This window comes from Herpailurus yagouaroundi, unplaced genomic scaffold (assembly GCF_014898765.1).
Source record: "Herpailurus yagouaroundi ecotype Mexico unplaced genomic scaffold, PumYag 197, whole genome shotgun sequence".
NCBI lineage: Eukaryota > Metazoa > Chordata > Mammalia > Carnivora > Felidae > Herpailurus > Herpailurus yagouaroundi.
This window is the reverse complement of record NW_024412428.1, coordinates 1,730,837-1,757,166: the sequence shown is the minus strand read 5'-3', so window position 1 is coordinate 1,757,166 and position 26,330 is coordinate 1,730,837. Positions and strand designations below refer to the sequence as shown.

The 26,330-nt window shown below is 42.1% G+C and overlaps 1 protein-coding gene across 2 annotated transcripts in view; it reads left to right on the top strand.

Moving 5' to 3' along the window:
- Positions 1 to 26,330, top strand: part of MICU2 (mitochondrial calcium uptake 2) — a 142,795-nt gene that overhangs the window by 45,110 nt on the left and 71,355 nt on the right. For both annotated transcript variants that reach the window (XM_040448014.1, XM_040448015.1), the window contains exons 3-4: positions 18,421 to 18,452; positions 18,568 to 18,643. In XM_040448014.1, coding sequence (XP_040303948.1) covers positions 18,421 to 18,452; positions 18,568 to 18,643 — 108 coding nt within the window. The remainder of the gene's footprint in view (positions 1 to 18,420; positions 18,453 to 18,567; positions 18,644 to 26,330) is intronic.

The following is a 26,330-nucleotide window of genomic DNA, read 5'->3' as shown; positions in this document are numbered from 1 at the left end:
CACCCGGATGCTCCCCAGTACCCACTTAAGTTTCTGTAGCAAAAGCAGCACCGTAGGCAGTGTTTTAATGTGTCCTATAAGTTTCAGTATGTGGTGATTTTCATTTCCATTCTTCTCAAGGTATTTTCTAATTTCCCTTGTCATTGCTCCCTTGACCCATTGGTTATTTGAATGGTGTGTTGCTTAATGTCCACAATATTTGAATTTTTTAGTTTTCCCTCTTCTACTCATTTCTGGTTTCATCATACAGCATAAAATACAGCCTGCAAGGGTATCACCAGCTGCTAATAGTACACGCTGAGTTTCTGGCCCTGTCAGTTTTTTATATTTTCTTCTTGTTCTTACAATTTTCTAATTTGTCTGCAAAATATATTGTGGGTATAAAAGAGAAAAAGTTTAAAATGCTTCTTAAATCGACATTTAAAAGGTAAGTGAAACAAGAAGAGGCAATTACAGAGAATTTTAAAATACGACTATTAACCAGCAGTGAGAATGGAGTATCATAGAAGTCAGAAAATATTTGGTCAAGAGTGTGGGTGGATGTTCCAGAAAGGTCCAGTAGAATGATAACTGGAAAGAGGCTATTGCATTTGGTCACTAGCATGAGCCATTAGGACCTTTGGTAGATCAGTTTCAAGAGACTAGTGGGCAGGTGAACAGAATCAGAAGGAAGGAAAACAGATATAGATTGCTTTCTCTGAAAATTTTGGTTCTAAAAGACACAAAACAGCGGGATGATAGACAGTATGGGAAAAAACAAAAGATAACGGAAGAATTACCTAGAAATATTTTGTAGCCAGACAGCTCTTGGTTATCAGAAATGTCTATGCTGTCTCCTAGACTATAATTTTTGCTCATTTTTTCATATAAGTGTTCCAAGTAGAGTTTGTAAGGAACGGATCATCATCCTCAAAGTATTAATGTATCATATACTTGTAAATAATAGGCAGTAGTATTTGTTTTCTCTTCCCCTAACTCAGTGGTTCACTCCTTTGATTTTCCTTAAACATTTGTATTTTATTCCTCATCAACTATCATTCTATGCTTAATGTTATCAAAGAATTTCTTCCCTTTTATCTTCTTTCAGTTGAATCCAGTTTTTGCTTTTACCTTATTTTAGCCACAGACCCATGCTATTCTTCTAATCAAGTTCAAAGTTTACATGGCTTTTTTCTTTGTTTCATTGTTTTTATGCAGTGCTTGATTTCACCAATTTAGGTTCTTAAGAGTGTTTGCACTTTTATTATTCATTGGAATGCAATTAAACTCATCAGAAGGCATTTAGCTAAATCAAGAATTCAGTAATTTGCAGGCCAAATAATACGTCCTTTATGCATATGATGTACTTCATCTTCATTTTTCATCATGGATAAGAAGATAATAATCTTGGTTGCATTCCTTCGGATCGTGGTGAACAGAAAAACAAGGAAAAGCAGAGCCAACCCAGTGACCCATGATCTTCATCGTATAAACAGAAAGAAACAAAACAATCTGAGATTTATTAGATCCGAAACTCACTTTTGCCTGGGACGTAGTTTTTGGGACTTCGTGCAAATGATACACTTTGCTGATAGTAATTGATGGGGTTTGTGTAAATCACCTCCCTGCTCTTCTTTCAAGGGGACGTTCGATGCTGCCTCTACATTCTTTGCTCGGTGTGGGGCAGCTCCGTGCCATTGTTGATTCCCCTTTGCAGACTCTAAATGCCATAAAAGCATGCTCCCTGCTCCCTTGAGAACTAGTTTATGTGGTTGAAACCCCATTTTCCCTTATTTAGGTTCCTTTACATTGAATTCCAGCTTGCTATTTTCTACTCCATTTCTTTAGCCTTACAACTGTAAGGTTCTCAGTTCCAGGGACCTGGCCTCTTTTCGCTCACATCCTATGCCCATTGCCTGGGATTGCTCCGGTTTAGAAATTTCAGATCAGAGTCCCAGTCTCTGGCGACCCTCCACCTGCCCCACTTTCTAATACCCAAAACACCTCGGCACTTCTGGATCTTCTTCCTTTTCTGTAGCTGCATGGTTTGTCATCTTGTCACTCACTAATGCTTGCTTTCAAACATCTTTCTCCTTTGTCTTTCTTGTTAAACCTAAGACCTCTTGGGAGAAAAGTCACATGACCGTGCGGATTGGCGCCTCTAAATTTACGTTCTTCGGCTTCACCTGGACCCTCTAAGGCATTTACACACCCTCAGGCTGGTGTGCTCCTCACGCTGCTGAGACTAATTCCCCCACCACCTCCTAGTTTTGTCATTCTTTGAATCTCTACTGCCTCCTCTGAAATTGACAAGTCGTCCTGTGTGTTTACTCTCGGAAAAATCCCCAACGTGAACGTGATCTCCGCTTCTCTTTGGCTCTTGTCTTCGCAGCCAGATTTCAGCCATCCATACTCCTTGCTTTACAGCTCATGTACACTTCGGTGCCCCGCAGCCTGGCTTCCTCTCTAACCTCTCCACTGAATGTTATCTTTTAAACATTACCACCGACCTCCAGATTGCCAAGACCAAAGGCTGCTTCTTCTGAGTCTTCGTAATCTTTGAGCAGCATTTACTCCCTCCTCGAAACTTTGTTCTCCCGGTAACACATATTTCCTGTTTGTTTTTTTCTAACAGATGTATTCATTACCTCTCAGCTGGTTTTGTGGCTACTCTTCTGCCTATCGATTCTTAAATGCCCATGTGTTCCCTTAGCTCTAGTCACTCTACACATAATCCCTGAATGATTTTATTGTCACTCATGACTTCAGCTGTTTAAGTGGCTGTTCCTTTAGATATTTTTCTCTTTAGCCTCAAACTCTGGTGGCCACCAGAAGCACATATCTTGGCTGTCCGTTAGACACTTGGGTGTTATCCCCACAGGCATTAGGAACTCAGCACGTCTGGGGCACCTGGGTGGCTCATCCAACTCTTGACTTCGGCTCAGGTCATGATCTCGTGGCTCGTGAGATCGAGCCCCACGTTGGGCCCTGCACTGAGTGCGGAGCTTGCTCAGGATTCTCTCTCTCTCTCTCTCTCTCTCTGGCTGTCCTCTCTCCCTCCTCTCTCCCCTCTCTCTCCCCCCACTCCCTCTGCCCCGCCCCCGCAGATCGCGTGTGCAGGCACACGTCCTCTCTCTCTCTCTCACAAATAAAAATAATTTTTTGAAAAAGAAAATCAACGTGTCTGAGCCTGAATTCCCATCAAATCTTTTCTTTCCCCGTATCTTCTTTGTGATGGCACGACCCTCCTCACCTCCCCGAGCCACTCGGCCTTTTGGGAGTTCTCGCAGACATCCGCATCTCTCTCATTTTTATACGCAGCCCGTCACCAAGACCTGCTCGTTCCGCCTGCTTAATTTCTCTTGTGTCTGTCCTTTTCTTATTTCCTTTGCTTTAGTTTAGGCTGTCGGCACTTCTCCCTGCACTATTGCAATGGCTGCCTTTCCTTCAGTTTAGGCTCCTTTTTTCCCCGTGCTAACAACCCATCCTTTCCCACTCCCACTTAAAATTATTTAGCGTTTCCCACAACTTTTAGCTTGACACCCAGCCCTTGTTGCCGTGGCTGGCGCCTATGTCTCTCCTCTGTGTTGTGCTCTTTGCTTAGTCATGCAAAGCAACTTAACAACCAGCTGTTTCATAATAAAGCTGTGTTTATAACAAAGCAGCAATACTGCCATGAGAAATTCACTTAAGCTTTATTTGGAGAAAATAGCCAAGTTTCATATGACTTTTTCTCCTGGTAGTTTGATGAGGCTGCTTGTTTTAGTAGAATATGATACTTGGTGTATTCCTCATACATCATAATTTTAGTGAATTAACTTTGGCATCTTCATAATTAAAAACGTTGCTGAAAATGTGTTTATGATTACCATAATATGTCTTTATACTGTTAGAACGTTGTGTTATGTTAGAAAATGAAAATTTTGTGGTCACGCGTACTCTTCCTTTTGCCTTAATGGCCAGCATGCTTAATCGAATGTATTGTTCTGTTATCATATAATGTATATCTTATACCTATTATATGATTCTTTTTTTAATGTTTATTTTTGAGAGAGAGAGAGAGTGAGAGAGAGAGAGAGAGACTGACTGAGTGTGAGTGGGGGAGGGGCAGAGAGCAGAGGAGACACAAAGCAGGCTCCAGGCTCTGAGCTGTCCGCACAGAGCACAGCACAGTGTTCGAACTCGGGTGCCGTGAGATCATGACCTGAGCCGAAGTCGGACACTTAACCAACTGAGCCATCCAGGCACCCCTATATATTATATGATTCTTTAACATATTTATATAATGCCTTAGAACAAATGCTGTGATAATAGCACATATGGAATGTTGCACAGTATCTGTCTACCTTATAAATTTTGTTTAGGACACTTTATTTGAATTCATTTATTCAGACAGAGCTGCATTTTTATTTAGCTGACCGAACTAAGGCAGGAGGCACAGAAGTGGATGAAGGATGTGCTAAGATTGGCAATTTCTTTTTTAACCTCATTTGCAGGCTTTGCAATGGAAATATAGGAAAGTTTGCTAAAAAGCCAGCCCAGACAGCAGTGAAGGAGGGGGCTGTCCAAATCCTCAAGACCTACAACATAAATTTTTAGCCCTTTCTCCAAAGACTAGACATAAGCATGCTATCTACTGCCCTTCTGTTTCTCATAAATCCAAGTTAGACAGATACACAGAGCTGAATTAAAGATGACATTAAAGTATTTTATAAAGTTATCTGCCCACCACCGTCACCTCTCTGACCTTAAACTCCTGTTATTCTCTTCTTAGCTCTTTCCAGCCACACGGCCACCTTGCTTCCCATCAGACACAACAAACCTGTCCCATCTAGGGCCTTTACACTGGATGTTCCCTTTGCCTGCAACACATTGTCCAGATATCTCTTCGTTAATCCCTTCCCTCTTTGCTAAAATTACCTTCTCAGTGAAGAACTGTAGTCTCACACACACACGCGCACACACACACGCACACACCCATTCATTTTGCTGCACTTTTAATCCCTCTTACCTTGTTCAGGTTTTTCTCATAACACTTATCATGATCTAATGTATACTATATCTAATTTATTTATTTTCTAGGTTTACTGTCTGTCTTCCACCCCTAGAATGCCTGTTCCCTGTGAGCAGGGATTATTGTCTCTTGTGCTCAGTGACACAGACCAAATGCCCAGAAAAGCACTTGACATATAGCAGGTGTTCATTAACAAGAGAAGAGATTAGGTAAGCAGTTAGATACACAAGAAAGAGAATTGAACCAACAGTGTAAATTTAAGACTTTTCAGTAAATTAGTGTTATTTGAAGCTAAGAGATTAACTAACATGGATTAAAGACCTAAATGTGAGACCCGAAGCCATAAAACTCCTAAAGAAAACATAGGTGATAAGCTTTTGGACATCGGTCTTAACAATATTGTTTTGGATCTGTCTCCTCAGGCAAAGACAACAAAAATTATAATGAACAGTTGGAACCACAGCAAACTAAAAAGCTTTTGCATGGCAGGGAAACTATCAACAAAATGAAAAGACAACCTACTGAATGGGGAAGATATTTGCAAATGATGTATCTGATAACAGGTTAATATCCAAAATATATAAATATCTCATACAACTCAACACCAGAAAGCCCAATCTGATTTAAAAATGGGTCGAGGGTCAGAATAGACATTTAAAAAAAAGAAAACCGTATGGCCAACAGACACATGTGATGCTCAGCATCACTAATCACCAGAGAAATGCAAATCAAAACCACAGTGACATAGCACGTTACACCTGTCAGAATGGTTAGTGTCAAAAAGGTAAGAAATGTAAGTGTTCACGGGAAGGATGTGGAGAAGAGGGATCCCTTGTGCACTATTGGTAGGAATGCAAATTGGTACAGCCACTATGGAAAGCAGTATGGTGTTACTCAAAACATTAAAAGTAGAAATACCGTATGATCCGGTAATTTCACTTCTGGATATTTACCTGAAGAAAATGAAAACACCAATTTGAAAAAGTATATGCACCCCTGTGTTCGTAGCGGCATCATTTACAACTGCCAAGATACGGAAGCAACCCACATGTCCATCAGTGGATGAATGGATAGTGATGCAGTGTATCTTGGGAACATAGCATAATGTGTAAACCTGTCAAATCTCTATGTGGTTCACTTGAAACTAATGTAACGTTGTGTATCAACTATACTCAAATAAAAAAGGCGGGGGGAGCCTATGATATATCTTATACCGCAGTGGAATATTACTTAGCCATAAAAAGTGAAATCTTGCAATTTGCAATCTTACAACATTGATGGACCTAGAAGGTGTTAGGCTAAGTGACATAAGCCAGAGAAAGACAAGTACCAAATGATTTCACTTATATGTGGAATCTAAAAACCTAAACAAGTGAGGGGCGCCTGGGTGGCTCAGTCAGTTTAGCATCTGACTTTGGCTCAGGTCATGATCTCGCAGTTCATGAATTCAGGCCCCGCGTCGGGCTCTGTGCTGACAGCTCGGAGCCTGGAGCCTGCTTCGGATTCTGTGTCTCCCCCTCTCTCTGCTCCTCGCCCACTCATGCTCTGTCTCTCTCTCTCAAAAATAAATAAACATTGAAAAAATTATAAAAATAAGATATTGTAATAACTTTGTATGGTGAAGGATGGTTGTAGCTACCTTTGTGGTCAGAATTTCGTCATGTGTTAAATGTGGAGTCACTATGTTGTACATGTGACACTAATATAGTATTGATTGCCAGCTATACTTCAGGTAAAAAACAAGCAAATGAATGGATTGAACATTGGATTTGGCAACATGAGGGTTTATTGGTGGCTTTTCATAGGTGCAGTTTTGTGCAGTGGTGTGAAAAAGAGCCTAGCTAGAGTTGCTTTTAATGGGAACGGGAAAAGAGAAAGTGGAAAAAAACGAAAGTAGACAGTGAGGGGTTTGGCATAAAAGGAAAGAGAAGTTTGAGGCAGTAGATGGCAGCGGAAGTGAGATCAAGAGAGGATTTTTTTAAGACGGGAAAAACAAAAGTTTATACGTTGACAGATGAGAGAGGAAAACTTGACAGTGCAGCAAAGAGAGAGTTTCCAGGACAAAGTCTTTGAGAAAGTAGGAGGGGAAAGAGACTAATAACACCGCGGAAGCTTGGCCTTGGAAAAGGCACACGGCATGGTGGGAGCTCGTGCAAGTTCTGTTTCTCTTTCTCGGTGAATCAAGAATCCAGGTCATCGGCTGAGAGTGAGGAAGGGGGTGGGGTGTTGGAGATTTGCCAGAGTTGTCTTCTCAAACAGTCAGGTTTGATCGTAAGGATTGAGAAATGTAACATGATCGCCAATAGCCTTATTGTAATCCCAGTGGAGGTCACTGCTTACGAATTTTAAGTGAGTCTAATCAACGTGATTGTAGTTACTTTTCTCCGTGTTCATTGGACAAGTGTTGGGATGGAAAAGGCAGGGAGTTGGCTCTGACCAGGGTTGGGGTCGGCCAAGAGCATGTGACAACGTGAAATAGAAGCAAGGAAATGGTTGCACTGGTCGGACGTGGAAACTGAGCCAGGTGGGAAATTACAACACCAGCAGGCAAAAGGAACAATGCAGCGGTGGCGGCATCAAACAGATCGTAGGGCCCAGGGGCTCCAGGCATGGATGGAGTCGGCATACGGAGATGGAAAGAGAGCAGCACACTTGAGAGCGTGCGTGCTGAGTTGGGACGCTGCCCCTGCCCCCTGGACGTAGTGGGTCTCCCAACCTCCATTGCCTCGTCACTGAAACGGGAATCCCAGCAGCACCTCCCTTCAAGGGTGAAGATTCGGTAACGTGATACAAGTAGAGCACTGAGTTCTGGCACGTGGGGGGCTCTGAAATTTTAGCCACTTCCTGTAATTGTTACTCTTATTAGGGAAGATGCAAAGCATCGGGGCAGTTGTTGCGTCTGCGTTCTCGGAGTGTGAAGGATTTTAATTCTTTCATTCTTTTCCATATCTTTTAAAGATTTTACAACAAGCATTATTCCCAAAATTGGGGCGGGGGGGGCACAATAAGTATTTTTAGTTGTAACTCTGCTTAAGTTTAAGTGGTTAAAAACTGAAAACCAAACATTAATGAATTTATGTAGCTTTGGAAAACCAAAAGTGTCTGGGCTGAGGTAATAGAGTGCATTTTACCGTGAGAACTCTTTCCCGAGAGAAGGCAGGTATTTGTATCTCTTATTTATGCAGCTACAGTTTATAATAATTATTGGTAATAATATTGGAGGGAAATCAGTGCTGCCGCTACCCCATAAAAAATATCTGTTCCACCACTTGTTGGACTGATTTTAGCTTAATTCTTAAAAAAGTTTTTTCCCACAACCAGAAGCCTTTTTATACTATAAATCCCCTTAAGAATAAAGTCACAGCTTAATCCTCTATTACTAAAAGCCGAGTGTAAACAAAAAGGAGTCACAGAAGAGATGTCAGGGAGTGTCTGGGAAGAGAGGAGTAAGGCCAGCAGTAGAAAGATACCACAGGAAGCTTGCCCCATACTGGTCCTGACTGGTCCTTACCTCCATATATTGAGGGCCTTTGTATATACTTACAACATAGACTATTTGCAAATAAATAAATAAACCAAATTCAGCTTAACCTGTTGGCAGTTTATTGTGGTGCATGTGCCAGGGTTGCTTGTGTGAGCCCATGTCTTTGTGTATTTATCTTGGACTTTTGAAATTCCACAAATGGATCTTAAATTTTAAAATGGCTATAGTTAAAATATATAGTTCTTGGGGCACCTGGATGGCTCAGTCGGTTGAGCGTCTGACTTCGGCTCAGGTCATGATCTCACGGTCTGTGAGTTCGAGCCCCACCTAGGGCTCTGTGCTGACAGCTCGGAGCCTGGAGCCTGCTTCGGATCCTGGGTCTCCCTCTCTCTCTGCCCTTTCCCCACTCATGCTCTGTCAAAGAGATCTCTCTGTCTCTCTCTCTCTCTAAGATAAATAAACATTAAAAAAATTAAAAAAAATATATATATATATATAGTTTTTATTTTTGCCACTATCATAGGTATTAATTTGGGGCTAGTCTCTGAGATCGTTTTCAACTCTATCAAATTAGGTATAATTTCATTCTTTCTAATCAAATGCGATAACAGGATTTTCCAAACTTGCTTCATAATACATTCACTTGGAGCACTTGTTAAAAATCTCAAGCTCTTTCCGGCCTCCCCTGATGATGATTCTGAAGGTCTGGGATAGGGCTGTGGGATCAATCAGTAATACTTTCTCCCTCTCTCTACTTACCTTTGTTATATTCCTGATCTACTTCCTGTCTCTATGAATTTGCCTATTCTGGATACCTCTTATGAGTGGAATCATACGGTATTTGTCCTTTTGTGTCTGACTTCTTTCAGTTAGCATAATGTTCTCAAGACTCATTATGTTATAGCATGTATTACTTCGTTTCTTAAACGGCTGAACATATTCTAGTTTATGGACATACTGTTCCTGTTTTGTCATCTGTCACTTGGGGGTGGTTTCAACTTTTTGGTCACCGCAGATAAGCAAACACTTCCCTGACATTCACGTGCAGGCTTTTGTACGAACGTGTTCCCACTTCTCTTGGGTGTACACTTAGGAGCGGAATGCTGGGTCGTGTGGTGATTCTGTCGAGCTTTTTGAGGAACGGTCAAACTCTTCCCCCGAGTCCGCACCGTTTCTACATTCCCGCTAGCAGCGTGTGAGGGTTCCATCTCTCTATACCCTCCCCCAAACTTGTTATTTTCCAATGTTTGTTTTTTTATGAGCGCCATCCTAGTGCGCGTGAAGTGTTATCTTGTGGTACCAATTTGCATTTTCCTGATGAACGGTCATATCGAGCATCTATTTGTGTACGTGTTGGCCACTGGAACATCTTCTTTGGAAAAATATCTTCATATTTTTTACCCATTTTTACCGGGCTTATTTAGGTTTTTATTATAGAGTTGTAAGAGTTCTTTATATATTCTGAATATTAGACCGTTACCAGATACATTATTTCCAGTAATGTTCTCCCGTTCTGGATGCTGTCTTTTCCCTTTTTTGATAGTCTCCTTTGACACACAAGGTCTTAATCTTGTTGAAGTCCAGTTGATCCATTTTCTTTCCTTTAGTTGCTTGTTTGGTTTTTTAAATTAGTTTTAAATATTTATTTTTGAGAGAGAGGGAGAGAGAGAGCACGCATGAGCAGGGGAAGGACAGAGAGAGAGGGAGACACAGAATGGGAAGCAGGCTCCAGGCTCCGAGCTGTCAGCACAGAGTCCGACGCAGGGCTCGAACCCACGAACCGCGAGATCATGACCTGAACCGAAGTCGACACAACCGCCTGAGCCACCCAGGATCCCCTTGGTTGCTTGTGCTGTAGGTGTCCGTTAAAGAATCTGTGAGCTAATCTGGGTTCATGAAGAATTTCACCTCTTGTAAAAGTTCGTATAGTTTTAGTTCTTCTGTTTAGATCTATGATCCATTGAGTTAACTTTTGTATATGGTAAGAGGTAGGGGCCATATGCGTCCTTTTGCATTTGAGTATCCATCCAGTTGTCCCAGTACCATTTGTTGAAAAGGTCGTTTCCCTAAAGAAGTCTTTGCACCAGCTTCTTTCATTTTCAGTGAAAAAAGTAGGGATGTTCTTCCGGAAATGTTTCATCATTGCTTTTTGAAATGCTCTTGGGTGACTAAAAAGAATTCTATATAGTTGTTTCTACAGGTTTTCTTAAGAGACAATAAGGTTTAGGCTCAGTCACATCTCCCCACTAATAGAACCTACATTTTATTTTCTGAAGTATTTTTTAACATACTTATTCGTTTTTAAGTAATCTCTACACCCAGCATGGGGCTCGAACTCATGACCCCAAGACCAAGAATCACTTGCTCTTCTCACTGAGCCAGCTAGTTTAGAAGACAAAACTTCGTAGTCTATCGTATGCTTTTCAAATTGACTACAGCTTACCCTTAGTTTCAGTTTATTAGTTGTACTTGAAGTAGGTCTTCGCTAGTACAATTGATCCTTAAACAATATAGGGATTGGGGTGCGTACCCCCATACCGTCAGAAATCCACATAGAGCTTGCGACTCCCCAGTAACTCAACTACTAATAGCCTTACTGATAATATAAACAGTTTAATAACATATATTTTGTATGTTACACATATTATACACTGTATTCTTAAAGTAAGGTAGAGAAAAGAAAATGTTAAGAAAATCATAAGGAAGAGAACATACATTCACAGTTCAAACCCATGTACATTCATTGTTGACATAGTCCATTATGATTTCAAGATATTCCAAATTTCCCTTAGTTTCAAGTTTATGCTTCAAATTTCTTGTGTTTAAATACCAGTCTTTGACAGACAATAAAAAGCGTTGACAAGGATGTGGTGAAATTAGAACCCTAACATATTGCTTATGGGAATGTGAACCGGTAGAACTTTGGAAAACAATTCAGCAGTTCCTCAAAATGTTAAACATAGAGTTACTATATGACCCAGCAGTTCCACTCCTAGGTGTACCATCCAAGAAGTAAAAATGTGCCTCTACACAAAAACTTGTCCAACCAAACTTTGTCTGGTTTAGCCAAAAACCAGAAACAAACTAAATGCCTACCAACAGATGAATGGATCCGCAAAATATAGCATATTCATACAGTGGAGTATTATCCAGCTCTTTGAAAAAAGTGAAGTACTGATGCAAGCTGCTACAACATGCATGAACTTAGGGAACGTCATGCTAAATTGAAGAAGACAGCCACAAAAGGCCACGTTTCATACGATCCATTTTTATGAGATGTCCAGAATAGGCAGATCTGTAGGGACAGAAAGTAGATTGGTGGTTGCCTAGGAATGGGGGCGGAGCAGTGACTGCCAGTGGTTTTACATTGTTTTCGGGTGATGTCATGTTCTGAAATTAGATTGTGGTGATTGATGACTATACAACTCTGTGCGTACACAAAACTATCGAACTGTGCAGCCTAAATGGATGGATTTTGTGGTATATGAAATATATCATAATCAAGGTTTACAAAATACGTGTATAAAATGCAATCCTTGTACCCAATTGAAAGTATTAATATTGGGGCACCTGGGTGGTTCAGTCGGTTAAGCGTCCGACTTCAGCTCAGGTCACGAGCTCATGGTTCGTGGGTTTGAGCCCCGCGTAGGGTTCTGTGCTGACAGCTCAGAGCCTGGAGTGTGCTCTGGATTCTGTGTCTCCCCCTCTCTCTGCCCCCCCATCTCATGCTCTGTCTCTCTCTCTCTCTCTCTCTCTCAATGATAAATAAATGTTGAAAAAAAATTTTAAGTATTAATATTAAAATTATTAAAGTTTAGAAAACGTAAATGGAAGGGCACTTGGGTGGCTCATTTGGTTAAACCAGCTCTTGCTTTCAGCTCAAGTCATGATCTTCGTGGGATCAAGACCCACGTCAGGCTCTGTGCTGACAGCACGGACCCTGCTTGGCATTCTCTCTCTCTGCCCCTCCCCTGAGCGTGTGCACACACATGCTGTCTCTCAAATAAATATTTTTTAAAATAAAACATAAATGGAGACACTAAAATAATAAAAACAAGACCCTAAGTGCTTTTTTAATACCAGAGAACTCCTTGTGGGTCTAACAGATATGTAAATCAAAACATCCATCTAGTGCAATTCTAGTAGAAAAGTGAATTGATTCATAGGAAGTAGCTTGGTTTTTATATGATCAAACGTTTTAAAAGCACAGATTGATGATAAATTCATTTTCCAAAAAATAACTGCTGTATTAGGCTTCTAAGACTCACTAAGAAAAGAAGTCTTATTCTCATTCTTCCAGTTAAACATGAGGTCAGTACCTGTGTAGACCAGGGCTCTAAGTGTAATCTACTCTAACAGCATTTGAACACTATACAAAAGTATCAAATTTTTTCCAATTGGTTGCTCTACACACATAAACATTTCTACCCTGCACTTTCTTACAAACACATGCACGCCTAAAATGGAGCCCAATAAGGATTCCCTTAGTTGTCAGACTGCATGATGGCAAGTAACTTGAGACCTCCATGCCCCCTGGCTCATCACCAACTCACCCCCAACCGGTGAGTATGCATTTTCCCGTGTGAGAAGAACAGGTTTAAAGCCCACAAGCACTGTGTTGGATGTTGGGATACAGTGGTGAATAAAACAGATAGTGTTATTGTGTTCGTGGAATTTACAGCCTAAGAGTCTGGGTAATAGACTGTCTTCAGTGTTAAAGTTTCAGTGGAGAGGTCAGTGGGGCTAAGAGTGCTCAGGACTTACCAGAGGGTATGAGAAGACTGGATAGAATTTCCTTTAGTGAAGAACACAGCTCAGATTGCACATAGGTGATAAATTGGTCAAGATGCTGTGGCAGATTGTGTTTCCAAAAATGGCTGCAACAGTATTTCTGTTCCCATATGGTCTTCCACAGCTTTGCCATCAAGAGGTGGAGCCTGTGTCCCCTCCCCTTGCCTCAATTCACAGAACATGTGTGGAAGTGACAGTATGGCACTTTTGAGGCTAGATCCCAAAATGCCATATGGACATGAAGCCAGTTGCTACGATCACTTTTAGTGGTGAAGGGTTGACCGCTTTGCCCCAAAGGTCAAGAACGAGGCAAGGCTGTCCACTCCGCCACTCGTATTCAACACTGTACCGGAAGTCCTAGCCGGTGCCGAAAGGCCAGAAAAAGAAAGGAGACCTACAGGTTTAAAAGGAAGAGCTAACGCTGTCTTTGTTCAGAGACATGATTATCTACGTAGACAATTACAAAAGCATTTACAAATAAAACTACTAAAATAAGTGACTTATCAGGGCCCCAGGATATAGCCTCCCTATGCAAAAGTCTGTTGCTTTTCTTTCTTCTAGCAATCTCTGATGCACACACGCTGTTTCTTACACTTTTTCCTACGTGTTCTAGCAAACTACCTGGTCACTTACTCAAAGAGAAGATCAAAGTCTTTAGATAGCAGTTGCCGAGGCTTCCTGCCACCAAAACTACTTGCATGACACTGCCCCTCTCCTCCCTCCTCATCACAATAGAAGTGACTGGCAGGCTCTCCTCCCTGTTCCTAGAGCTCCCAACTCTCCGGGCCTCAGTACTGAGCTGATTCATGCTAATCCTTCAGATGTTAATGTCAGCATTTCTTATTTGGAGAAGCTTTCCATATCTTCCCCTCTCCCCTTTAGTTTCTTAGCTGCTGTATTTCCCCCTTTACATCAGCTTTTTTTTTAAGTTTTTTTTTATGTGTATTTATTTTTGAGAGGAAGAGAGACAGAGCACAAGAGGGGGAGGGACAGAGAAAGAGGGAGACACAGAATCGGAAGCAGGCTCCAGGCTCCGAGCTGTCAGCACAGAGCCCGACGCGGGGCTCGAACCCACGAACGGTGAGATCATGACCTGAGCCGAAGTTGGCCGCTCAACCGACTGAGCCACCCAGATGCCCCTACGTCAGCTTTTAAACTGGAATTAAATAATTTGCTGTTTGTTATGTAGTTCTTATTATTTCGCACTACTTGAGGTTGCAAAAAAAGAGTCACCTTTTTTCCCCTTCAAGACCAATTTAAATGTATTTGAAGAGCAGTTTGGCAAAGTTGGCAAGTAGGCCAGTTTTAGACCTCTCAGGAGATCACCATGTGTCTCCCTCTAGAAGAAATACCAACCAGAGGGTATCTATTCCTGTGTTCATTCCGGCAGAAGTAAGCAAATCACGTGCTCTGTTCAAGGAAAATGACGCCATTTAATCAGCCCTTTTTTGCCTCCAGTTTTCACTTTTATTACTGATATTAGGAAGTTTAATTGTTTTGCTAATGTGTCATTTTCTGCCTCGGTTTCCATGTTAGCCGTGACTGGATTCAAGCAAGTATTGGAGTAACTGGTCCTGCCGTGTTCGAATTCTAACATCGATGCCGGGGTGTCCCGTATATTCATGCAAAAGATACGATGGCAGTGCCTCTGTTGTCTAATTTCTATGTGTCGAAAGCCCACTTACTTCCGGCAAAATGAAATGGAATTAGATACCACGAATAATGTTTTTACAGTTACGGTCATCAAATAACGCTATTTTGGCTAGCGTTTGGCCGGTAACGGTACTTAGTGTGTATGAATGTGGTTTTACTTATGTTAAATATTAAAACGGCTGTTTGCCTGTAACAAGATGTGCTTGCTCCCTATCTTTCCTTCAGAAATCCTCTGTAAACGGTGAAAGCCACATGGTGGAATCTCTAGGAGAAGTGGAGACCTTTACAGACTTTCTACTTCCTGAACCAGAATTGCATCACGGTGCTTCATAGGTCTCCCAGATCTGTGCTTTCCCCTGCCAAGAAAGCCACAATGTATTTTCCATTCTTCATGCTCATATAGTAAAACATTGCAGTCTCAACTCTAGACCTACCTTTGTTGCTGTTTGCCCCCATTCTGTTATTTCCACATGTGACTACGTGAGGGTACGTGGAATAGCGATGATATAGGAAGACTGGGTTTTCTGTGTGTGTGAAGGTAGAAATAATTAAAGAAAAGCAGGAATTTCCCCCTCCCTCCAAAAAACAGATCCAAAAAAAAAAAAAATCAGAAAAACCTGAAGGAAAATTAGACTATTTACAGATGGATTTTATTCCTTATGCTTAAAGAGAAAAATGTGTCCAAATATATTTGGGTTTATTTAATAAATATGTCCTGATGTTATAATTGCTGTCAGAAGAATAAAGGTCATGGCTCATCATACTACAGATCAGACCATGGACCTCTCACTTTGATCTCTGGTCTCCTCGTTGGTGCGGCGTAGGAACAGGTGATACACAAGGCGGCGTACGTGGGCGAGACACCCCCCTGCTGGAGAGACTTGCCAGGGCGTGCTGGGTTTGAAGCACCACAACCCCCTCTCTTACTCAAGGAGAAGTCTATTAAGTTGGAGAAAGAGGAAACAAAAGAGATTAGGCATTCACCCGCGGTAGCTCTGGCTTTTTTTTTTTTTTTTTTAATCTAAAAATGAGTTTGATGTAAGAGAGTGATCCCTTTCTGGCAGCTAACATGCCATTTTCTAATTATTGATTCCATTAAAAAATGTTTTTTTACAAGAGATGTTCATTAGGTACATGGTTTCTCCATTTTGTGTAATCAAATGCCTATTCAAATACCAAGCAGAACTTGTAATCCACACAAAATAGCCAGTGTTGCTCCTCTAGCCACCTCATGCTCAGTCATTCAGTTCTGTGAAATTTCCTGACATGTTGAGAGTGGTCCACAGGTTCCCAATTACTACTTTAATAGCGCTCGAGGCATCTAACACCAGCTTTTGAAAATCCTGGGTGAGAGACCCTTCATTGCCCATATTGTGACCTAATTCCTTTTGCACATCGGTAGGCCTTATTTGTCTCATTTGTAAAATGAGGATTATAGTTTATTAACCACTGAAAGGCAAGGATCTGAATAAGAAGACATTCTGGAATCTTTTCTAATTCTTATTCAGTTATTCATTCAATAAATATTTAAATGCTAATCAGTGGGCTACATTAAGGAAAGGACAGAGATGGAATCTGCCTTGATAGGGTTGTAGAATTTAGTTCTTACCTGTGATTCTGGTGTTATATTACCAATATATTATCAATTGGTTCATGACTTTATTGTTGTATTTTTCCATCTAGTACTGAATTTTACCGACTTCGCTGTTCACATCAAGACTTCTAGATGCAGGGAAGCAAATGCTACCTTCTTTCCTCACTAGGTTTCAAGTAGAGCATTTTTTTAACAACAAAGATTTTAAAAGACCAAAAAAGGAAAAAAAATCTAGCTATGAAGCAAATATAAGACCCTTTAGACATAGTCTCATTACTTAGAAACCATCCATATTGTCACCTTCAAGATGTCGTTTATTACTTCCTAGAATACATTTTCAGTTGGGTACAAGGATTAGTCTTGTTGGGGACTAACCTTAATTGTCTAAAAATAAAACTGCCCATAGTAATGAATAAATGTGAATATGACTTTAAAAACAATGTAAGGTAAGTGAATCATGATCAGTTTCTTTTTTTAACAGAATATAGCAGAGGCAGATAAAATACACGTATTACATTGTTTTCTGGGGTTTGTCATCGGCATTGTATTACCACACATTCACACAAACCCTTAGGTTTGTAAATTAAATTATAAGTTTTGTCTATTTGATAATCTAATGGTATATTAGCACCTAATATTAGAATCTAGGGTTCTTTGTCATTGGGTAACACATAATAGTTTAAAATTATCCCAGAATAGTAACATCTACGTTTATAAACATGGTCATAGATGTTTCTAAAAATGAGACCGTCATATTCACAGCTACTGTCTTTATTAATAGTGCAAAGCTAAAATCTTGATGGTTTATTAATGCCAAATGATAGAATTCATCCCCAGTAGATTTATAGTCCAAATTAAGCATCCCACGCTACAGAAAAGGCACGTGTAAAAATATTTATTTTTTTAACCCGTCACCTAAACTTTCATAGACCATTTCATTGTACTGAGGGAACCTCATAGATAAGATAATCTTGAGAGCAGAAGGGGGAGTTTGTGATGCACATGGCTTATGCAGGAAACAAAGTACTGGAGAACATTTTTCAGTATTCCAGATGTATAGATGACTTGAGGCTGTCATCAGAGTAAGTCTCAACAAAAGAAGCAACTGATTGCTTTAGAATTATAGTGGGTCAGAGGAGAATGCTGTGAGCAGTAAAAAAGATGGCTAACCACCTGAAAGAATTTTGGGGTTGTTTTTTTTTGTTTGTTTAATTTTAGAGAGAGAGAGCAGAGGAGAGGGGCAGAAGAAGAGAGGGAAAGAGAGAGAATCTTAAGCAGGCTCCACGCTTGGAGCACGGAGCCCCCACCTCGGAGCTCAGTCCCACGTCCCTGGGATTACGACTTGAGCTGAAATCAAGAGCCAGATGCTCAACCAACTGAGCCACATAGGGGCCCCAAGAATTTTAATTCTCTGTGATCCAATTGGAAACTGTTAAAAATAACATTACTTTAGAATGGATAGTCATGTTGGCTAGACTTTTAAATTGACTGAAGAGCTGTAAACTTTAGAGAACTTTTCAGGGTTCAAACAGGTAGCTTTCTAAAACATAAATGCGTATGTTTTTAATCAATGAATGCCAAAAGAATTTTTAAATCATCTTTGGCAAGAATTTATTTATGATACAGACAACTAAGAGAAGTAAAAAAATGGTGATAAGATTTTACATGTCTGAAGTAGGGTGAGTGAAATTGAAAACTAGGTCTTACAAGAACCACGTATCTTTGTGTTTAGACTTGGAATGCCTCAGCTCACAACTTTGATATAAGGATATTAGCAAAATTGACAATTTTTTTTTAACAAATATTTAGTTGTTTGTTTTGTCTTTTAAATGATTTTCTTTGTTAGTGGAAGTTGAGTTTTACCAAGTAATATGGATACTAAATAATGTTTCTTTTTTGCTATAGGTAAAACTTCAGTGAAGAAGCTGACCAAAAAGGTAAGTAGTATGTGTGGGAGAAAGTTCGTTCTTTATTTCTTTTCGTTTGTTTTTTGGTGACATAGAAAATGTACTTTTATAAGGTAAACTTAAAGATTTTAATGTGTATTCAAAGGATATCGAGGATATACTGGCAGGAACCCAACCAGCTTGTCGTGGATCAACCTTTTTTAGAGACCTTGGCGATAAAGGTAATTTTGATTTGTTGTTAAATTTCTGTTTATGTGTTTGGGGTGCCTGGGTGGCTCAGTTGATTGAGTGCCTGACTTTGGCTCAAGTCATGATCTCACGGTTCATGAGTGCAAGCCCCACGTCAGGCTCTGTGGTGACAGCTCGGAGCCTGGAGCCTGCTTCAGATCCTGTGTCTCCCTCTCTCTCTCTGCCCCTTCCCTACTCATGCGCGCGCTCTCTCTCTCTCTCTCTCTCTCTCTCTCTCTCTCAAAAACAAATAAACATTAAAAAAGAAAAAGAATTATTAAAAAAATTTTCTATTTATGTGTTTGATTTAACTGGGGTATTATTAAGGAATTAAGTTGTGAGGTCTGCATACAGTAGAGAATCTACATAGAAAATGTTTTAATACCATGTTCTTTAATAGATGTTTTTAAATAATAAAATACTCATCAGGTAAGAAATAATTTTCGCAAACTCTCTGAGCGATTACAGTTTTAATTAAAGTCTGGGGAGGAGGAACGGGGCCGGGTATCTGAAGTGAGAAGAGAAGGCCTCAGAGAGATCCAGCGGAATACCAACATTTAAGGCAGTGGAAGAGGAAGCAGTGCCCAAGGAAGAGACTAGGGCAGAGCGATCAAAGACGCGAAAGAGAATCGAGCTGATGTTAACACAGAAGCCAAGAGGAGAAAGTGTTAGGGGAAGAGAAAATTAAGTTCAGACCACTTGAGAGGCCTGGGTGTGAACAAAAGGAATTAGAGGGCAGTAGCTGGGGACGGAGACAGACCCAGGGAATGTTGGTTCATGTTAGACCAAGAGACTTGAGCACGTTTCCTGTTGATGAGAGGGAGAGATAGGAAATGAGAGAAAGGAAGTATGAGTGGGACAGACTCCTGGAAAATGGGAGAGAAGGGATTGTCTTCAGAGCACCAATGGGAGGATCAGCATTCCACAGGGTGCACAGCTTTTCCATTGCACCAGTAAGAAAGGATGTATACAGGTGGGTGTTTAATGCAGATTTTGCAAATTCAGTGGCAAGAACCTGAAGCAGGTTGTTTTGGATAGCTTTGATTGTTTTTATAAAGTAGGACGTGTGGAGAAAGAAGGTTCAAGGTCGCTTCTGTGATTAGGAAAGAGACCCAACCAGAGAGTCCTAGGAAACCTCAAGGGATCGAAGAAGGGACCTCAAGGGACCGACGGAAGATAGCGTCGGTCATGAAAGAATAGTCACTAGTCAGTGCAGTGATGGGATGATTCTCCTGCCGGCTACAGGTGGGAGTCGAAATGTTGGACAGCTGTATTAGAGTTAGGATTTTGCTGAGCGAATGGGTAGGAGAAGGGTCACAGGCTAGGGAATTCAGGCTGTTGAGGGGAAAGAGGTTTTAAGTAAGGAGCCATGGAATCTGGGCAAGATAATAGAGAAGAAAGTCGAATTGCAAAAGAAAGGAAAGGGGAGATGAAAAGAAGAAAAGTGGAACAGGGAAGTGAGATCTGCCAGTGAGGTTGAAAGCCAGCTCTAGTAGGAGTCCCAGAGCAGAACAGAGCTGGCAGTCAACGAGTAAAGTGCTGAGGTTTACGATTTCAGAGGTGAAACGGTTCTGGGTGATTTCGGGGTTCTAGGTATAGTCCTGGAATTCGAATCTCAAGAATTAGTTCTCAAGGATGTGAGAGAGTGTGATCAGAGAGATGGACCATGAACCAGCTACTGAAGCCTTGGGTGACCGAGAGATGGGGAGAGGGCACTTTGGTAGATGACCGCTAAAGGAAAAACAGACAGTGGCCTAGCCGGATGACATTTGCCTCATAGGAACAGAAATTTTTGTTAAGAGGTTCGAAGAAAAAAGGTCTGGAATTAGCAGTGAGGCGGGAAAAAATGAGTAACCTCCCTTTCAGAAGTGCTTAGCGGAGATCCAGGTTTCAGATAAGGCAAGACCACGCATACAGTGAATGAATAGGTGAAAGATGTTTACCGTGGAGAGAATGTCAGGGCGCAGTAAGAAAGTTTGGGTAGGAGTAGAGGAGTGGGAGACCGGTTGAGTCCGGAGAGATGAAGCATAGCCCAGCATGCAGATGTGTAAACACAGAGGACAGGCGCCATTTCGGAGGGGTGTGAAGCTGCCGAGGGCAGTTGGAGGTCAGCCGAGAGGTAGGCGGAGCCTTAGTCTTAGGTACCTGTAGAGGGTGTGTTAAAGAGTTTAGACCTTATCCTGAGAACCGTGGGCTGCCCTTGAGTTTAAAGTAAGCCAGTGACAGATGAGAGCAATCACTCTAGCAGCTGGCTGGCGAATGGAGTGCGGAGGTTTTGCAATAAGGGTGAGAGGTTGTATGCTGCAGAGGAGGTAATGGAAATGGAGAGAAGAGTGTAGATTTGATAGATATTTCGGTGATACTTGGTGGTAGAGCGATGGGCCTTAATGACTGACTGGATATGAGAGGGAGCAAGAAAAAGGAAACATGTCCGATGCCCAGATTTCTGGTTGAGGCGAATGATTGCGCCATTCGCCAGGATACGTGGATCGTAGGGGAAAGAGCGAAGGGGGGGGGGGGGGCAGAGAATGAGTCCGGTTTAGGACATAAGGCGTTCAGACTTTCTTATCATCATCGAAAATGGCACTGGAAGCCACGGTGGCAGATGTGACCACGTAGGAAGCACTGAGGGGAGAAGAGGCCCAGATAGATCAGGTCAGTTTAATGAACGGGCAGAAGAGGAGGAGCCCTTTAGGCGGCCTGAGAAGGGGTGGTCGGCGGGGGGCTCACCCAGGGGAGCGGCCTCGCGGTGCGGCGCCACAAGTGCTTCCAAACAAATGCACATGCTCAGTAACAACATGAATACCGGAAATATTTACTGAAGGCTTCCTACGTATCACATCGTATGCGTAGCCCTCTACACGTATTACCGTGTTCGGTCCTCAACGTTCCTTTGAGGAAGGTACCTTCGTTTCATACGCCCGTGTTCTAGATGAGCTAATTGAGGCGCAAAGAGGTTACGTAACCTGCCCAAAGTCCTAGACGGGGAGTAAAAGCACTTCCTCAATAGCGTTTGGCTTTACTCTCCTATGTATTCAAGTCGAATTTCACTTCAGTGAGTGTCGGTGGAATATATTTAAATACACCCGTACAAGTAGGCAGAGGACCTGCGTGGTCCTTTTCACGTAAGGACCAGTCTGCGACAGGTAGAAAAAGGGTCCACCTGAAGGTGGCGGTGAATGACTAACAGATAACGTTCTGTCCCGTTATCTGAGGAAGGAGTTGGAGAATTAAGCTGCGCGTGTAATTTCCAAGTCAGTCGTTCGTGACCCTTTTATTGAGTGCAGAAGACTTGTGACCATTTAGCTCGAGAGATTTACGACATTCCCAAATCAACATTTGTTTTCACTTTGTTTTTGTATGTCAGCGTTGGTTTTAAAGTAAGTGTAGAATAAGTGTATCACGTAACGCTCCATAAGAAGGAAAACAAAATGTGACAAAGAGGGGGGCACATTGGCACCCTGACTGCAAGAAGGCAGCAGCAATCAAACTGCTGATTATTAGCGAGTGTCGATCCTGCTCGCACGTCAGTGGGTCGGCATCTGGTGAACCGCGTAGACTTTACGTACATTTGACGAGTGCTCCTCGTACGAAACGTGACACCACCCCACCCCAGCCCTCACCTGATTCCTTCCAGCCGGCACCACAACATCCCTATGTACTTCTGTCAAGTGGGAATTTCCTGGGAGGTAGTCTCTGGGTAGTGAATAAGGGTGTATTCTGGACTCGCAGGCTTATATTCAAATTTTTCCTGGTTTTAGGACCTCGGGTAGTTACTTAATCTCTTTCATTCTCATTTTCATCACCTTTAAAACAAGATAGTAATGCCCGCCTTCTGGGTTTGTTGGAAGGGTGTAATTAAGATGTTTGTAACATTTATAGTATCTGCTACGTGGCCGTAAAAACTGACGAAGATCATGGGCTGTGTTTATAACTGATAATACTGGCAGTGTTGTGATTGCTGTATGTTTTCATAAGATTTTAATGTTAACCAGACGTTGGCCTCTTATTAGTGAATTTATAAATTAAAATAAGTAAAACCTTTAAGGTCATAGTTAATAAAGATTTTAGGAAATTGTCATTAATCTGGCACTTTATAGTGGTTTTAGGTATAATATTTAAACCCCAAATACTGATATTTAGATCAAAGCTACAGCTCTGAGGTATCCTTTCATGACAGATACTTTCTGAATGCATTTTGAGACTTGAAGAAAAATATCATATTTACCAGTTGTGAAAACTTGAGTGATGTCTATAGATATAAACTCATTTACTTTAAATTTTTTTTAATGTTTATTTATTTTTGAGAGACAGAGACAGAGCGTGAGCGGGGGAAGGACAGACAGGGAGAGGGAGACACAGAATCTGAAACGGGCTCCACGCTCTGAGCTGTCGGCACAGAGCCCGACACGGGGCTTGAATCCACAAACTGTGAGATCATGACCTGAGCTGAAGTCGGACGCTCAACCGACTGAGCCACCCAGGTGCCCCCAAACTAGTTACTTTATATCTGGTTGTATTTTTCCCCTGAAGAAAGGAAGCCGGGGCAGGGGGAAGGCAAATTCCAGAAAAATTCTGACCTTGTGGCAGAATATTAGTCTAAGTAGGAGGTTAATTCAGCATTCGTATAAAGCATTAATACAAATATGTAATCTTAGGAATTAAAAGTTATTCTTAAGGCGAATTCATAAGATAAAAACCGAAGACAGAAAATTTAAGTTATTTTAAGAGAGGGGTGCCTGCATGGCTCATTTGGCTAAGTGTCCGGTTCTTGATTTCGTCTCGGGTCATTATCTCAAGGTTTGTGAGTTCGATCCCAGCGTTGGGATTCTCTCTCTCTCTCCCCGTTTCTCTGCCCTGTGCACATGCACGCTGTCTCTCCTCTCTCTCTCAGAATAAATAAATACACTTTAAAAAATTTATCTTGAGAGAGAAGTATCTGAGAGATAAAAGATTAATCTGTAGTACTCACACGAGAGGCTCATTTCAAGGGCCTCAGAAGCACACTTCACTCCCGCGGAGAAGTCACCTCCACAGGCCTCATTCCCTGCCACGAACCTGCCCCCCTTTGGGGAGTGCCTTAAATGCCGCCTGCGGTTCTGGCCAGACTCCCCTCGCCCGTCGGCTTCCTGCCCATTGGCCATCCTCCTCTGTTAAAGTCAGCTCTGGAACCACCGGAGGTCTTGTTCTTTCTCATGTTTTCATTTTGCTACACTGTGCCGTCTCTCATATCTGTAATTAAACCACAACTTCTCTAAGAGCAAGACTCCGTGTGGTCGTTGGCCTAGCACGTTGCCTAATAACAGATACTCCTCTAAGATTGCATCCCAGGGGCGCCCTGGTGGCTCAGTCGGTGAAGCATCTGACTTTGGCTCAGGTCACGATCTCTCGGTTTGTGGGTTCGAGCCCCGCGTCGGGCTCAGAGCCCGGAGTCCGCTTCGGATTCCGTGTCTCCTTCCTCTCTGCCCCTCCCCCACTCACAGTGTATCTCTCTCTCCTTCAAAAATAAACATTAAAAGAAATCAGAATTGCATTCCATGCTAATTATATTTCATGCTAATTAATGTAAACATTGACATTGCTGATGACAAATTATTCTGACCTATTTGAGTGAGTCTCTGGGATATTTTTGTTACAAACCTGCTCACTTATCAGCAAAATTAAATCCACTTGGCAGTAACACTGTCATAAGTTTTAGAAAGAATACATTGACTTTATCAACAGCCGAATAAAAGCATGAAATTATCACCAAGTAATTTTATTTTCTTTTTCATTTAGACACTTTTTTGATGTAAAATATTTCTAAAATATCCTAGGTGAAATGTTTGCCCCCTGGTAACCAACATCTTATCGGTTTAATGACTCACAGCTATTTTATAGAATGTTTTTCCTTTTCCTGACCTAGATCTTCTCTAAATTGAAGTTATTCACTGTATTACCGTATTTTATGTGGTCTATAGTCATTTCAGAGTTCCTTACCTATAAAATGAAGTCGCTTAAAGTAAAGAAGCCTGATCTTGGCAGCCTTGTGCACAAAACAGGTTTTTTTTTAAGTTGCACTACCTGACTGTAGATTATAAGAGCATATGCCTAATATATTCCGTGTCCACAATCATGAAGGTAATTATTAAAACCAGTAGAATTCACAACGAAGTATATCCTGTCCTGTGCCCGGAAGAATTCTGTGGATTTTAAACCTTTTGTTCCTTTACATAAAGTAAAGGGGCTGTGCCTCCAAAGCTACCGCCTCTGTCTCCGGCAGCCGACAGGACAGCCGCGTCCTCTCCCTGTCACCGTCACCGTGTGACAGGAGCACCGTTCCCTGTGACGGGAAGGGCCGCCTGCCTCCCGCATTGGTGCCGGGCCTCTTCTGTTGCCTTCCCGAGACTTCTCACCCTGCTGTTACTCCCTCCCCTGCCCCATTCTCTGTCCCGCACTCTGTCGTGCTTTCTTACATAGCGACTTCCGGACATCTCCCATCTTTGAGCAAAAGCCTCCCTCCGGTGACCCTACATCTGCCTCCTGCTCTCTCCATACTTGTTGGCCCTTTTCATAGCCAAGCCCTTTGGGCTGCGTTGTGCTCACTTCCTCACCTGCCAGGCCAGGCATCCTCCTGCCCACTTGGGCCAGCACCCACCCTCCGGCGACACCACTCTCGTCGGGACCATCGGTGACCTCCCTGTTACCAGACCCGGGGAAGATATTCTGCATTCTCGATGCCCAGGACCCCGGCGGTACCGATGCTGTTACCTACTCTCACCCCAGGGCTTCTAGGACCCCGTACTTTGTCGTGTTGTTTTCTTACCATCCTAGGGGTTCCCTCCTAGGAAACCTTCCGTGAAATTCGGCCATGAGCCACCTAAACTGGGGAAATCAAACAGGCCCTTCCGATGGGGGGAGTCTGAATGAAGGGGCTGACCTCTCAGTCCTGAGCAAGCAGTGAGAAAGCCCATCTCACAGGAGGGGATGGAGTTTGAAGGCGAAACGTAAGGATGTCGGAAGGAAGTAGGAGGCCGTTGGGCAGATGAAGGGCAATGTCTCTGAGACCTGAAGTGTGACGTGGGGGTCGAGACTTCGAAGAGCAGTAGGCAGACACCCCTTTTCTTGGCAGAGAGAAGGTCGCGAGTGGTGGCAGTGCTTCCGTAACACGGACTGTGACGCAGGCCTGGAAGCAGCCATGAGGTTTGAAGGGAAGGTGGTGATTACGGTTTCCAAAACTGTGTTTACTTACGGTCTTAGTTCTTCAGGCAGGGAAAAAAAATCTGTAGGTTTTCTTTATTCTCTTCTTCTTTTGGGGGGAGGGTTTTTTTTTTTTAAGTTTTATTCTCTTCTTGAAATTGAGAGCACTGTTCTCATTCAGCCTCTGCTCACAGCATAAGATGCATGAAGCATTTTCGCATACTGGCAGATGAGGAATTGGAAAAGCATCGTCATGAGAAGTATTCTGTCAGGATTCTCTTAGAGTGTGGCCATTTCTAGAAACCGTGGTTCTGGTCTCCAGGAGAAGGACTGTGAATCTGTGTATCTTTACAGATATATAGAGGACACTGAGGGGGGTGATCGGGAACTTCTTTATTTTCTTTACTTTCAGGCACCTATATGTCTGTATGTCTCTCTCTCCATATATATATATATATAAACTGTCACTCTCTCTCTCCCCAAATATATATATATATGTAT